General features: G+C 54.9%; 5 protein-coding genes across 5 annotated transcripts; 4 read left to right on the top strand and 1 right to left on the bottom strand.

Annotated features, from left to right (window-relative positions):
* Window positions 1–326: 326 nt before the first annotated feature.
* Window positions 327–1,817, top strand: CHGG_08799 (uncharacterized protein; the record flags this gene model as incomplete). The annotated part of the gene is made up of 2 exons (XM_001226725.1): window positions 327–863; window positions 936–1,817. The coding sequence occupies 2 exons, from the start codon at window positions 327–329 to the stop codon at window positions 1,815–1,817; spliced, it is 1,419 nt and encodes a 472-aa protein (XP_001226726.1).
* An 869-nt stretch (window positions 1,818–2,686) lies between these two features.
* On the top strand, window positions 2,687–4,773 carry CHGG_08798 (uncharacterized protein; the record flags this gene model as incomplete). The annotated part of the gene is made up of 7 exons (XM_001226724.1): window positions 2,687–2,773; window positions 2,985–3,203; window positions 3,256–3,680; window positions 3,796–3,883; window positions 4,245–4,476; window positions 4,609–4,619; window positions 4,720–4,773. 7 exons carry the CDS (start codon window positions 2,687–2,689, stop codon window positions 4,771–4,773), a joined length of 1,116 nt encoding a protein of 371 aa, XP_001226725.1.
* Window positions 4,774–6,524: 1,751 nt separating this feature from the next.
* On the top strand, window positions 6,525–8,153 carry CHGG_08797 (uncharacterized protein; the record flags this gene model as incomplete). Its single annotated transcript, XM_001226723.1, has 4 exons — window positions 6,525–6,687; window positions 6,930–7,067; window positions 7,157–7,555; window positions 7,636–8,153. 4 exons carry the CDS (start codon window positions 6,525–6,527, stop codon window positions 8,151–8,153), a joined length of 1,218 nt encoding a protein of 405 aa, XP_001226724.1.
* Window positions 8,154–9,557: 1,404 nt separating this feature from the next.
* On the bottom strand, window positions 9,558–10,987 carry CHGG_08796 (uncharacterized protein; the record flags this gene model as incomplete). The annotated part of the gene is made up of 3 exons (XM_001226722.1): window positions 9,558–10,264; window positions 10,416–10,651; window positions 10,794–10,987. The coding sequence occupies 3 exons, from the start codon at window positions 10,985–10,987 to the stop codon at window positions 9,558–9,560; spliced, it is 1,137 nt and encodes a 378-aa protein (XP_001226723.1).
* Window positions 10,988–11,766: 779 nt separating this feature from the next.
* CHGG_08795 (uncharacterized protein) lies at window positions 11,767–12,555 on the top strand (the record flags this gene model as incomplete). The annotated part of the gene is made up of 1 exon (XM_001226721.1): window positions 11,767–12,555. The coding sequence occupies one exon, from the start codon at window positions 11,767–11,769 to the stop codon at window positions 12,553–12,555; it is 789 nt and encodes a 262-aa protein (XP_001226722.1).
* Between the last annotated feature and the right edge of the window lie 1,261 nt (window positions 12,556–13,816).

Here is a 13,816-nt window from a genome sequence, read left to right as displayed (position 1 = left end):
AGTAAGCGGATGCTTTCAGCCAGTTAAATGCACACCTGTAGATGTAAGCACAGATTGATGTCCTAGAAACGGTGGTGAATTAGCGAGTAGCCCGGACTTGAATCTCGCGCGCCTGTCAGATCGGACACGCAATGCGACACTGCCCACCACTCCCCACGGGACAAGTAGGAGTCTTCCTAAAGGAGGTTGCTCTGCGGGTTTGCGGCGCTGTAAGAATGCGGCGCAGATGGAATTCTTAAAGTCGGACCCCTATCTTCCCCATCCATCGGGCCGCCGCGCTTTCGGGAGGAACCACAAACCGACAGCCGGAATACTTGGCCCTACCCATGCCTCTCCCAAGCCCAGCACCCCACGTTCAAGAGCCGGCAGTCGCACGGAACAAGGCCTGGAAGCAGCCCCCAAAACCGCCCGGCCGGCTGCGCTCTGCCTGCGACACATGCCACCAGTGCAAAATCAAGTGCTCGGGTGGCAGCCCATGCGTGCCATGCCATGTCTCTCAGTCGAACTGTGTCTACAGCGTCACAAATCGCCTCGGCCGGCCCAAGGGCAGCAAGAACAAACGGACGTTGTTGCAACAGGGAAAGGGGAGCAATGGGGAAGCCGTCTCCGAGCGTGGACCCGGACCCGGACCCGGACCCGCGCCCGGGCCTGTAAACGACGACGGTCAGCAGGCCCTCCCCTGGAACGACGACCAGCGGCAATTGCTCGACTTTGCCTCGGACCGCGCATGCGACACCGCGTCGGCGCATCAGAGCCTCGTCCCGGACCACAGTCCCCAGGCACTCTTCAGCCCAGACCTGACTTCTCTGATGGAGTCAATTGGTGTTGGGGAGGGCTCGGGCATGGATGCCATGTTCAACCATGTAAGACGCACATCAAAACATGTTGCTCTTTTCGTGGTAGTGGGTCTGACCAAGAAATGATTTTTGAAATAGGGCCTTGTTGCGCCATCACCACTCAAGCCTGGCCATCAAACCGCAGTTTCCGAGGCGCCTCTCTCGTCCCAAGGCGGTCGCAAAAGACACGCCAACAACAGCCTCGTATCAGCCAGCTCTGCCACAGGCGTGGCAAACTCACAGAGCCCGGTATTTTCTCCGAGAGCTTTTCTAACGGGGGTACCCGAATGTTTGTGTCTTCGGCAGCAGGTCAGGCTTGTGTATCAGCTGGAAGACCTCCGGGATTCACAGGCGGCCAGCCCATCCGTCGACAGCGTCCTGCACGGAGTCCAGCTGGCCCAGGGCCCCTGGGACAGTTTCATGCGGTGCTTGAGGTGCAGGGGCGAAGAAAACAACCGGTATGTGCTCATGCTGTTCGCCATGAGCATCCGCGTCCTGCTCTCATCGGTCCAGAGGCTCCGCGCAGCCTACTATCGCACCGATAATATGCCGGGTGGCGCTGCAGAAACGTGGCAACGCTTTCCCGGGGCCCACGGGACCCCCGGGGTCCCCGACATAGGAGTATGTGTCGGCAGCTTCCAGCTGACGGGGGAGACCAAAAATGAAGTCATTAGTTTGGCCATCCGCAGCGCCCTGCGGGAAATCAAGGCTGCGTCGCTCTATCTGTGGGAATGCACGAGGTCGGGTTCGGAATACAGCGAATCCGAGAACATGAGCAGAAGCAGAACCAGCAGCAGCGCCTCTCTGGAATCTCTTCTCAGCATCGACGGGAATGTCAACACTGCATCGACAGAGACATCCAGAGATTCGCTCACCCCGGAAAATTTGGAGCTCGAGGATATCGAATCTCTGCTGCACGCTCTACAACACATCATGGGCCTGATGAAGGAGGATTTGCGGCTATTCGCTGAGGGACAATGAAAGAGGGGCGGAGCTGGATATCAGGGGTCATCCAGAGCATCACGGCGACGGCGGCTCATACCGGGGTTGTTTTACCCAACACACTAATCAGCTGATAGCGGCGGGTAGATTCTTTCGGCTTGTATTGTAAAGTATGTACATGGTTCATGCATTACACCTGGCAATAATAGATGTGTGCTTCTTGTTGTTGTTGTGTATGGGCCAATTCGCCGAGCACTTTGAGCGGCCCCGCCTCTACCTGCATTTCAGGGGCAGGGAAGGGGGAGGGGGTTGATTTCGTCCTTTTCCATACCTACTTTAGAGATAAGATACAAAAGACAAGATACCTTATCACTACCTCGTGGTTCAGTGTGGTGCCGACAACAGTGGTCCGAGTCACTAAAGGTAGTTAACCCGTGTGGCCATTATCGCCGGTTAATACAATGCCTGGAGCATGTCACGCCACCCTTCCAGATCATCGGACTTATCGGCTCCTTTGAGGATTACAGAAAGGCCGGCAGTTACAACGTATATCGGATAGAAAAGAAATCGGGTAAAGTCGGATTTTGGATAGAAGTGCAAAACAACAAAAAAATATGCCGCGAGAAATCGCCGAGCAAAATTCGCCGACAGGGTGCCGGCTAAACTGTATGACAAGATGGGGTATGATCATGACAATGACGTGCTTCATGCGGCTCGGGGGGATGCCGCTGGCGCCGTTGTCGATGACTCGGTGTCGAACTTTGACACCTGCCGCACTGGATGGTCCGAGTTGAGAAAAAGACATCATGGACCTATCTACCTAACTAGTACCTTTCCAAGGTACGTTTCGAAGGCGCCACTTCTGGCACTGAACGCTCCCTCACGCCAAACACTCTGTCGATCCCAACATGCCTCTCCAAGTCATCGTCGTCGGCGCGGGCATCGGCGGCCTCTGCACCGCCATCGCCCTGCGGCAAGCCGGCCACTCGGTCCAGGTCAGTCAGGCCAAATCCCCTTTCCCCCTTCACCCCTACCCAGCCATGGCATGACACTCCATACCATACCACAAGGCGGCAGGGTTAGGTAGTCTCCCCAGGCCCCAGAGAAACTGAACCAAACCACCAAACCCCCCCCCCCCCTTCCCGCAAGAGAACACCCCACCGCCACTCACTCACTCACTCACTCACAACCTGAAAAAAAAAACAGGTCCTCCAAAAATCTACCTTCACCACCCCCCAAACAGGCGCCGCCCTCCTCCTCACCCCCAACGGCGAGCACGTCCTATCCTTTCTCGGCTTCGACCACACGCGTGCGCGCGCCGACCAAATGACGTGCTGGGAGGTGCTGGACGGGGCCTCGCTAGCCGCGCTGGCGCGCACCGATTTGAGTGATGCGCGGGAGCGGTTTGGCGCGCCGTTGCATACGGTGCATCGGGCAGATTTTGCATGGGGAGTTGATGCGGTTGTTGGTGGGGGAGACTCGGACGGGGGAGGGGGGTGGAGACGGGGTTGGGGGTGGGGGTGAAACTGGGAGGGGTGGTGGTGGAAGGGGGGTGGGCATGGGGACGGCGAGGTTGCGGATGGGGGTGCGTGTTGTGGGTGGGGATGCGGAAAAGGGGGTGGTTGAGCTGGAGGATGGGGAGGTTCTGCGGGCGGATCTGGTGGTGGCCGCTGATGGGCTGCACTCGGTTCTTCGTGGTGTGGTGCTTGGGGATGAGGGCCGTGACGCTGCCCGTGCGACGCCCTCCGGTCTGAGTGCCTTCCGCTTTCTCATCCCTACGTCGATGCTGGAGGGGAATCCGCACTTCCGCGAGCTGCGCAAGGTCAAGGGGAAGGGGTCGACTGTCTTTGCGGATACTACGCACGAGTCGGAGAGACATCTAGTATGGTACGACTGTCAAGGGTAAGTTGCAACCCCCGAGTAGGCTCCTCCCGGCGGCGGTCTTCCTCCGCCAGGTTTAAAGAGGTGGTCTTCTCCGGAGTCTGGGTTGAGTTTTGTGTGTCTCACCGTGGAATAGGGGGCAGGTGCAGAATTTTGTGGGCATCCATTCGGCGCATCAGGAGTGTGCTCCAGAGGGTGAGCGAAATCCGGAGAATACTCGATTAGTGAGTATTAAAGCAAGGCTGACTCGCGATGCAACGCCACGCGCTGCTGGGTTTCTCGGTGACTTAAAAGCGCTCATGCTGAGTGAGTTTGGGCATTTATTCCGCCCCAGCTTGAGAGAGATCATCAAGTAAGAACAACTCCGCGAGAGCAGCATTGGGTATCTATCTACCTACCTAGTTTGCTGACGGCATGGCGATAAAATCAGAGTGGCGCCCAGCGTCACCGATTGGCCGCTGGCCATTCACGACCCCCTTTCTACCTGGCATCGGCAGAAGATTGTGCTGGTCGGAGACGCGGCCCACCCTGTGAGAACTGCCTCCTTCGCTGTTGCCACGTTTTAGGTTACTAAACATTTGTCAGATGCTTCCCTTTGGAGGCCAGGGTGCTAACCAGGCCATCGAGGACGCCGGGGCGCTGGGTGCTCTACTCAAAGGTGTCGAGTCCGCGGCAGCCCTTTCCGAACGCCTCGTCCTCTTCGAGCAAGTCCGTCGCTTGCGAGCGTCCAGAGTTCAGATCATGTCCAAAACACGCTTAGGCAAGGAGAAGGAGGTAGAGGAGGAGCTTCGGCAATTTTCCGACCCCCTGAATCCAAGTAATTATTTAGTTTCCCGATCCTGACCTTCCATGGTCTCCCTTCCATGCCCTCGGGTAGTTCGCTCCGTACGGATGCTAATGCAACGCCCCTCGAGCAGCTGTCCCGACTAGTTTTCCTGAGCGTTACCAGCACGACTTTGGGTAAGTTCTCCAACCTGCGAGAATTTGCGACCTGGTTCTATTAGACACTAACGAGGCTTGCATTCTCAAAGATTTGATGTATTTGATGCTTGTAAAAAAGTATTGCTCCAAGTTCCGAACTGAGTTCGAAAGCAGGATCTCGGTTCACGGCTAATGGAACTTCATTGTGCATACTTGGATGGATAGGTATCTGCACAACTATAAAAAGGGGCCATGACCGTTTGGTAGAGATCGAGTGGCCATTCTCATAGAAACACATCTACATAGACCTTTGTCTGTGTAATAGTTATAGTATCTGTGTTGCGGCAACTTGTGTCTAATTTTTAGGTCGCTGGGGGAAATGACAACTTAATTGATTCTCGGAGCAAAGAGAAGTTGGGAAATGCAACATTGGGGGTCAGATCACGCCAGAGGTTGCCCAGTCGAAGGAGAAGCTTAATTTCAAACGAGCCTCAAGTTACCAACTCGCCTAGGTACGCGAGTTTTGCTGTCGCGTGTACCACCCGAAAATTCAAGGCTCCATCTAATAGCAAGGGATAAATCGCCCAGAACAGATGATAAGCGCTTCAATTACCGAGGTGGAAATGTGGCTTCTTCAGGAAAACCGAGTGGATGGTTCATTCCCCTGAATCAAACTTTCCCAGTTCTTTTTTTTCCTAATAGGTATCCAACCCCACAGCTCCTCGAACCCCCTTCCCATCATCTCGACACAGTGCGCAATATCCCACTGCCTAGCTAGTGCCTTCCCCGATCTAGCATTTTGATTTCTATGGACCAGGCGGTCCAAGCGACCCGGAGCTTCCCGCCATGATAATTAAAATGAGTTCTCCTCCTTGAACTGTAGCGTTTTCCTATTTGAACTGTAGTGGTCCGTGCGTCAGCCAAAACGGGAAGGCGGTGAGCTGCATGATTCGGAGCCCTACTTTGGAGACAAATCATGGAACTTCGCTCCAATAGTCACCATTTTCATCCAGCAGAACGCACGAATACCAAGAAGTTCTTCAAGCCCTGATTCAGGAAAATACGCAAAACTCTCAATTCGAAGCTCGCCTCTTCACAAATCCCAGACCATAGGACTTCCCCTAAAAGTTCAGATCAAGCAAGAGCTCGTTGCAGGAGGCGTAAGCCGGGCCAGTGAGGAGACGGTGGCCTGGCGGGATGCTTGGTGGTGCAGGTGCACCATAAGGAGACCCTGTCAAGACAGCCTCTGGTTGGAGTGAAGCCGGTAACTCCTCCATGTCCTGCAGACTGCGCAATGACATATATTTAATAAGAAAACCTGAAATCAAAAAATCAGCACTTAAATAATCCATTCTCGATGCCCAAATGAGGGTATTCTCACTGCGCCGTTGTGGAATCGTAACGTTGCTTCGGGTGTTATGCTGTGATGCTGTGTGGCAGGCATCAAGCGGCAGAATTAATTAGCCGACGTTTTGCAGTGTTGCGCACGGACCACTACAGTTCAAATAGGAAAACGCTACAGTTCAAGGAGGAGAACTCATTAAAATACCGCCCCCAAGTTCCAACGCAAAACAGCCCCCAAAGCATCACCGGGGGCAAACAGTTAAACAATTACGAATACAAGGATGAAGCAACCCACTTTTGTCTCAAACAAGGCAAGAGATGTCAGATCATCGCAGAAAGTTGACGAGAAAGTCGCCGATTACGGCTATAGTCAAACCCCCATCCCACATGACCCTTTCCCTATGGTGGTAGGTATCTAGTTATATGAGAAGTGTAAAACAGTGCAATGTTGGGATTCTTGTATCTGAAACTCAGACGTTAATGCGCTACAAGAAAGCCAGGCCAGAGCTAACTAACTTCTTGACTTGCGCCGGTTATCTATCCATTGCTTCTTTAACATCGAGCATTCGAAACGCAGAACTGCTTTGAAATCTGACCAACATGCTCCAGACGGACACGTTCATCATCGATGCGGCCAAAACGCCTGGCCTCATTCACGCGGCCAACTTGACGGAAGAGAGCGCTGCAACCACTACGGCTCTTCTCAAGGAGAACAATGAGAAGTATCATATATTCTTCACTACCGAGGACCACATGGGTGTAGGTAATCCCACGATACATAAAACAAAGTCCCTCCCAGCAGCTCGCAGGCTCATCAAGCACTCAAGGTATATCTGCACAACCACATCGCCCATCATGACCTGACGCTGTGGGCCCTGGGAGCCAAGCCGGAGGTGTTGATTTCTCAGCACCAGCGAAACACGCGCTACATGCGGGACGCCATGATTATCGTGGAGCCGCTCGTGTTGGACTTGGAAGACGACGTGATTTTCACAAAATGTCTAGGCCGCGAGGAGAACTTCCGCAACTTTGAAAAGTTCTTCTTGGGTCAGATCAACCGGAAGGGCTACCAAGCCGTGCTGCAGAAGTATCTAGTCGGGGGCGGAAAGATTGCTAACGACATGATGTTTCGCATCTACATGGGTAAGTGCTGGCTGGTCCGGGTGGGTGAGGATTGAGGCGTGTATGACCTTTTGTAAGGAAGCTGACATTTATGCCCCCGGGCACCTCAGGCTATGTGCATGGGCTGATCCATATCGGCCTCGCTCTTGAGTTCCGGCAGCCCCTGCTGCTGGCCGAAGGGCTGGCACAGGCCGCCGTGCACCACGATATGTGGTATGTCGAGTATCTCAGCGAGGCTGAGGCGCTCGCTGCCCAGGCTTTAGAGACGCCTCTACCGCTGGCCGACCTGATTGACATGGCGCATGCGGACCCAAAGATCAGTACGGCTTCCAGCCTAGACTTCCACACGCAGACGAGGAAGCACTCAGGCCGCTGGGCCATGGACAAGGAGCTCGCCAGGGATGGCGTGTTGCCCAACGCCAAGCCGGAGCTGCTTCGTCTCGCCGCGCGGTGGCGTGTAGATCCGGACGACCTTGAGCGAACCACGGCAGAGCTCATCAACGCGGCCGGTATGTTTTAAGAACTTCCTGCGGGGAGCCCAGCGTTACTAAGAGCACTTTCATGACGCTCAAGAACTAACACTTCGCAGTGTACATCACGGCCGGTGCCCAGTTGCCGCCGTACCAGTGCACCTTTGATTTCTATCTACTCCACGCCCTGACCGCCAGCATCGGCCATGCCTCCTTCCTACGGGAGGACTCAATGACCAAGGCACAAAAGGCCCGCCTGCTCGAGTACAGCGGCCGCGTCTTCATGATGACGTACGCAGGGATGGGGGCACCGAAACTACGGCTCGACTACCTGTGCGCGCACCGGTCGAAGCTGCCCAACCAGGGCTGGGCCGAGGTGTTCGACCGGGCGTGCTACCACGAGGACGACGGGCACATGTCCAAGATGATACGCTCCACGGCGCTGTCCGAGGAGCTCTCGCGGCCCTACGACGACCGGCCCGAGTTCCGCGTCAAGCAGCACATGTTTCTCACGGCCGGCATCGCCATGATCGACTCGGCTAGCGACCAGCCCATGACGTGGACCAAGCATTGGGACTTTGTGCGCGGTGCGGGATTTCCGGATGCGTGGAAGAGGTTCCCCAAGCGAGACTATTGAATACTGAGTGAGCAGGGAGGGGCGGCGAATATCCGGGAATTAACTTGGGGCAAAAATAGGTACTTAGGTATGTAACCTGCCTCGGTTGGAACGCCACAATATAAGTCCTATCGCTTGCAACACTTGAACTCCCCAATCGGTAGGGGAAAGCGGTTACGCTTCGTAATCTCCCGTCTCTCATGTGATCGACTTCCTATCTGTACTTTCGCCGATTATCTCCAGCCTTGCCTCAATTAACGCCGAAGACATCAGATCAGAAAAATGCATTATTAGTAAGGTATACACGACCTCGAGGCGACGTCCCTCATATACATTGACGCCCACGCTTCTGAGGCCCATCGTTTTAGCCCTAACTAACCCTCCATGTATGTATACATGGATCGGCTGTCGCCTTGACATCCTCCCTTCACACTGGCCATCGGCCGGCAAATCCCCCCCATGCTCCATAATCAACGCTTGAAAGTTCGATATTCGAGATTTTGCTTCAAAAGATCATGTAACTCTACTCGGCTGGCTTGCGACACACTATTACGCAACAGCAAATCGCCCTGGGATACTCTGGCTTTATTTGGAGTGTTGTGATGAGGACCCATTGACACGACCGCGACTGTCAGATTGTATATAGGGTCCTGGCTTCAATTGCCGGAGAAGGATGTCCTTTCGCTCAATGTGACAGCGACCAAGAACAAAGCGACCCCCCTTTGGACCACTAACCGCAGTGAATATTGAGTGACCAACTATTAATATCTTTAGTTCAATTATTTCATCACCCACTTGCCTGCCCCTCGAGCATTGCCCGTCTTTCTAGCGTCTATGTCTCACTTCTTGACCTGTTTGTATTCAATATACCGGTTGATGCGAGAACACCAAAGCTAAAGCGTTCGACTCTTCTTAAGCATGCTCATTTGCGATTTGCTTGGTGATACTGGCACAGTGTTGGCCACCCCGCCCAGCGCCCAGAGAGACATTTCGAAAACACTGAGTGCATGCTGCTCGGCGAATCTCGCTTGTTTAACCCCGCAGATCGGCTCTTCGCTTGAGGACAATCCATTCCAGTTTCCGACGCCATGGGGACGGTGGGATGCACACCACTATGTATAGGGAGCCTTTGATAATGGAGAGTCTAGGCTTCTCAATGATAAAATGTGCTATTATCCTATGTTTTAGAGAAAAAGAGAGCCTGGCTCCCTTCAAGTACCCTCCAGAACCGGCGCTATATATTATTATTCATACTCCGCTATGCCCTAGGGCGTGCCGGACCCTCAGCTACCTATTTAGTGTACAGGAAAACCGTGCCCTCCCGGGCCGGGTGAAAAACCCATACCAACAATCAAGGAACGATGCGTTCTGGTGAGTCTGCGTATACAAAGAGAGGAGGCCTCCTGGCCTCCGAACGGGGGCGCTTCAGGCCGCCGCTTCCAGCTCAAGCCTCCTGGCTAAGTTGTACATCGGCAGCTTCCCCGAGTCCATCAGCCAGTCGAGAACTCTCCTCGCCAGCCGTGCAGTCGTGGGATTGATGCCGTGTAGAACAGAGTAAAGGTCCCGTCGTGTCCGAATTCCAGTTCTCTCCCATCTTCTAGTCAACGGTGGGGCCAAACACCACACTACCAGGTGTTCGGCAGTCTCTCGTCCCTCGCCACACTCGCAGGCAGGAGTCAGAACCTCCGGGACTCCCCGTGTAAACAAGAAGTCCCGTAAGCCTATTGCTCCCGTCCGGATTTGAATCAGCAGTGAGCTCCTCGCCTTGCTGAGACCGTCGTGCCTCCTTAGGGTTTCGTTCCGGAATAGCGTCTCCTGCTGATGGTCAAAGTCGTCCGCCGGCCTTGTGATTACCCTGCCGTCCCGTTCCTTTAACCACCTCGCTTTCCAAGCCTCTTCTACTACCCTGTTCGTATCAACGGTTCCCCCCGTCCAGCGCATTACCGTGCCCGCGGCTCTCTCCACCGCCGTAGGCCCTTGAGGTCCCAAGGTTCGCGGTCGGCCCCTGTTGCCCCTCCTCGAGCTAAGTCTCTGCTGTATCTTGCGGCAGGCGGTGAGGACAACGCTCGCCGCCGTCTTCTTGCCGCCTTGACCGTCGTCCAGATCGGGTCGTTGGAGTCGGTTTTCGAAATCTGCAAGCCGTTTGTTTAGGTACAAGTCCAATGGTGGTACCCATGTCTCTGTCTCGAGGTTACGGATGGGGGTAGACTTAAAGGCTCCCGCCACAATCCGCAAGCTCTTATTCTGGGCCTTCCCGAGGGCCTTAGTGATGCCTTTCTTTACCGGCTCGGCTCCCACATCCGTGGGGATGTGAAACGATGATGCGCCATAGGCCAGCGCCGACCGGATGCACTTTGTGTACACTTCTCGCGCTTTGGCTAGCCCCATTCCTCACGTCTTTGCCACGATTCTCGACAGGGCATAGCTCTGGGTCCTCAGCTTCTTCTCCACCACCACCAGGTGAGCCTTCCAGTTGAGTTTCCAGTCCAACCAGACTCCCAGGAATCTGGCAGACCCTTCTGGTTCAACGGGGCTAGTGCCTCCCCCTGGGTTGGCAAGGTTTACCTGTTCGGTCCACTGCCGTCGCCCTTTGTTGAAATGGATGAGTTCGCTCTTTCCGGGGCGAACTTCATCCCCCGACTGTCCGCCCATCGTATACACGTTTCCCACGCCGCCTCTAGTTGCCGGACATTGGCCTCGGGGTTTCGACCAAATGCTAGGAGGTTGGTGTCATCCGCAAACCCTGTTATATCCAAGTGAGGGTGCTCGTCTTTTAGCTGCTTGTATAATGAGGAAATGTAGAGGATGAAGAGAACGGGGGAAAGGGGTGAGCCTTGGGGGACCCCGAGCGACATAATTAATGGCACCTACGAGATTGGTTCGGGTGGGCTTATTGGACCTACGGCGGTTTCCCTCCCCTTCGTTCACAAACATTACCTATCTACATTAGCTACTAATTATATAGCCATAGAATGAATGAATTGGGAGAGCCTATGCAACTTAGATGGGTCAAAACTATCCCATTGCGTTTCGCTCTCTTAGGTAGGTAAGCTCAAGATTCGCAACGCGATTTGCATCCCGAGACAAACTCAGATGTACCGTTTTCTTTCTCTCAGCTCCTTCTTCTGCTCCTAGCGAGATCCTTGGATCGAGGTGCCTGAAGCGCGTTAAATCGACACCACTGCTAAAACCCAAACCATAGAGGCGGGGTTATATATCATGATCGATCTGACGCGTCGTACGAAGTCTGGTAGTTACCTGAAACACCCCTCGCCTGTACCTAATTACCCTGCTTGGCTGAGAACCTAGGTGGGTGTCTTGGAAGTTGGAACTGAGATGTTTGACTTACACATCTCACACATGGTAGACAAATGCGGCATGATCGCCGAAACACATCTTCACTAATTACAACAAATCCGGCGACTATTCATCCTCCCATAAAATTCGCCGAAAGCAATTGAACCGGGCCAGGCCAGATGCAATGCATTATACTTTCCGCTACATAACAAGAAGCTCTAAACATCAATACGAGCCCCTGGGGCAAGGATGTTCCGAAACAAGATACCTTTAACTCCAAACAGATCCCGTACAGCGGCAGTTGAGATGCCAGGTAGCAAGTAACCGCAAGAACATCATGCTTTTCTCCGACATCCTTTGGACCGTATTCAACGGCTGGCTCGGGCTCTCCCCGGGCCCCATCGCCGGCGGCGCCCCCCTGCGCATCCTCCCCCTCGGCGACTCCATCACCTTCGGCTACAACGAGCCCAGCGGCAACTCGTACCGCCGCGACCTCCAATGTCTGCTCTCCACCCACGGCAACCCCGTCTCCCTCATCGGCTCCGTCCGCAACGGCGACTGGGACAACAACGAAAGCGACGCCTTCAACCTGCACACCCTCGACGAGATCCTGACCGCCGGCCACCCGGAGCTCACCCTGCCCGCCCCCTCCCAGCCCAACATCATCCTCCTCCACGCCGGCACCGTCAACCTGGTCCTCGGCGTCAACGTCACCTCCGCCCCGGGCCGCCTCGCCCACCTCATCGACTTCGCCACCGCCCACAACCCGCACGCCCTCCTCGTCGTCGCCCAGGTCATCCCTAACGCCAACGCCACCGTCAACGCCCTCATCGAGGAATACAACGCGCGCATCCCGGGCGTCGTCGCCGCCGCCAACCGCCGCCGCCAGGGGAAGAACAAGAACAAGGTGGTGCTGGCGCCGCGCATGCGGGGGGTGACGTTGGCGCGTCTGCCGGACGGGACCCATCCCGATGAGGAGGGGTATCGGATTATGGCGGAGCATTGGTATGAGGCGATTGTCAAGGCAGGATGGCAGGGCTTGGTGGTGCCGGCGGCGGGGGAGTTTGTGGATCGGGGGCCGTCGGCCGTGCCGCCGTCGGGGAGGTGTGAGGATTTGGTGGCTTAGAGTGGAGCGGCTTGGATGGAGATGGGGAGGGGGAGGGGCAGGGGGGAGGGGCTATGGGGAGGGGCTGCCCGTCTGGAGGCTGGGGGAGAGATCTCGAGATGGCTGGCTTGGGTAAGCAAGGGGTGATGGGGGGACTGAGGGATGGTGACGTATGGCGGTTGTGTCTGGTGGTTAAAAGTCATCGCGTTGTAGCTTTCAAATTCAAGCCCCGGCTTCCCCGTGTAATTCACGAGGGTACATAGCTAGATCAAGGTGTCTATGTCATACTAGTGTATATCAGTGTTGCCATTCCCTATTCGAACCTGTGGCACCATCTCTACAAAGATGTTGGAATGAATGTGCACCTTGAGCCTCGAGATCTGAGCATTGCAGCCCCTGAAATCTGGGTATTCCAGGTTAGCAAACCGTGAAACGCATTTCTCATTGGGCTATGGCCATCATTAGATGCTAGACAAAATGGGGCATACGGCAAGCGACACTTAAAAGCATTAACTGCGGGTGAATTGCTTGATATGTGCGATTGCTCCATGTAAGCTACGGGCAACAGGACAAAATCCCAGATCTAGGACAAGAGCTGTCTAGACCTTAGACATGAAAATTCTCTCCCTCGAGTGGATTCCTTCTTTTTCCTTTTACTTTCCTCATTCTAATCCACATCATCCAGATCCATCACCGCATTTATTTTCACTCCGTTGTCGTTCCCTCCAGAGACGGCCACTTTGGTTCTCCAAAACCCCCCCGCTCAAGATCGTCTCTTGATAGTTACGTGCAAGCCCCATTGGCGGAAAAACCAGCGATTCTCTACCTGGAACTGCGCAGGATCCAATATCGTAGTCTACCATGCTCATTAGCTGGGCCGCTCGCCAAAACCAAGGGGGCGACGTCACAAACCTCGTAGTTCAGCACCAGAGCAGCCGTCAGCTTCTTCAACTCCAACAACGCAATGTTCTTTCCGAGACAGATACGTCGGCCAGCCCCAAACTGGTAGACAAACACGCTTAGCACGGCACTTGTCACAAAAAAGAAATCCTGGATCCCTACCGTCAAAACACTCTGCTCCATTCCCCGATACCGATCCGCGCCCACCAACCACCGCCCCGGCCGCCACACGTCCGCATCCTCCCCAAACGTCGGCCGGTGCCGGTTCACCACCCACGGATTCATCCCCACCACCGTCCCACCGGGCAGGAAGTGCCCATCTCCCAGCAGCATGCTCTCTCGGGGCACGATGCGCTCGAAGGGCAGGCAGAAGGGCGGGTGC

Source organism: Chaetomium globosum, genomic scaffold (assembly GCF_000143365.1).
Source record: "Chaetomium globosum CBS 148.51 scaffold_6 genomic scaffold, whole genome shotgun sequence".
NCBI classification, from domain to species: domain Eukaryota; kingdom Fungi; phylum Ascomycota; class Sordariomycetes; order Sordariales; family Chaetomiaceae; genus Chaetomium; species Chaetomium globosum.
Note: the sequence above shows the minus strand (reverse complement) of the source record. Positions and strands in the feature narration are given on the sequence as shown.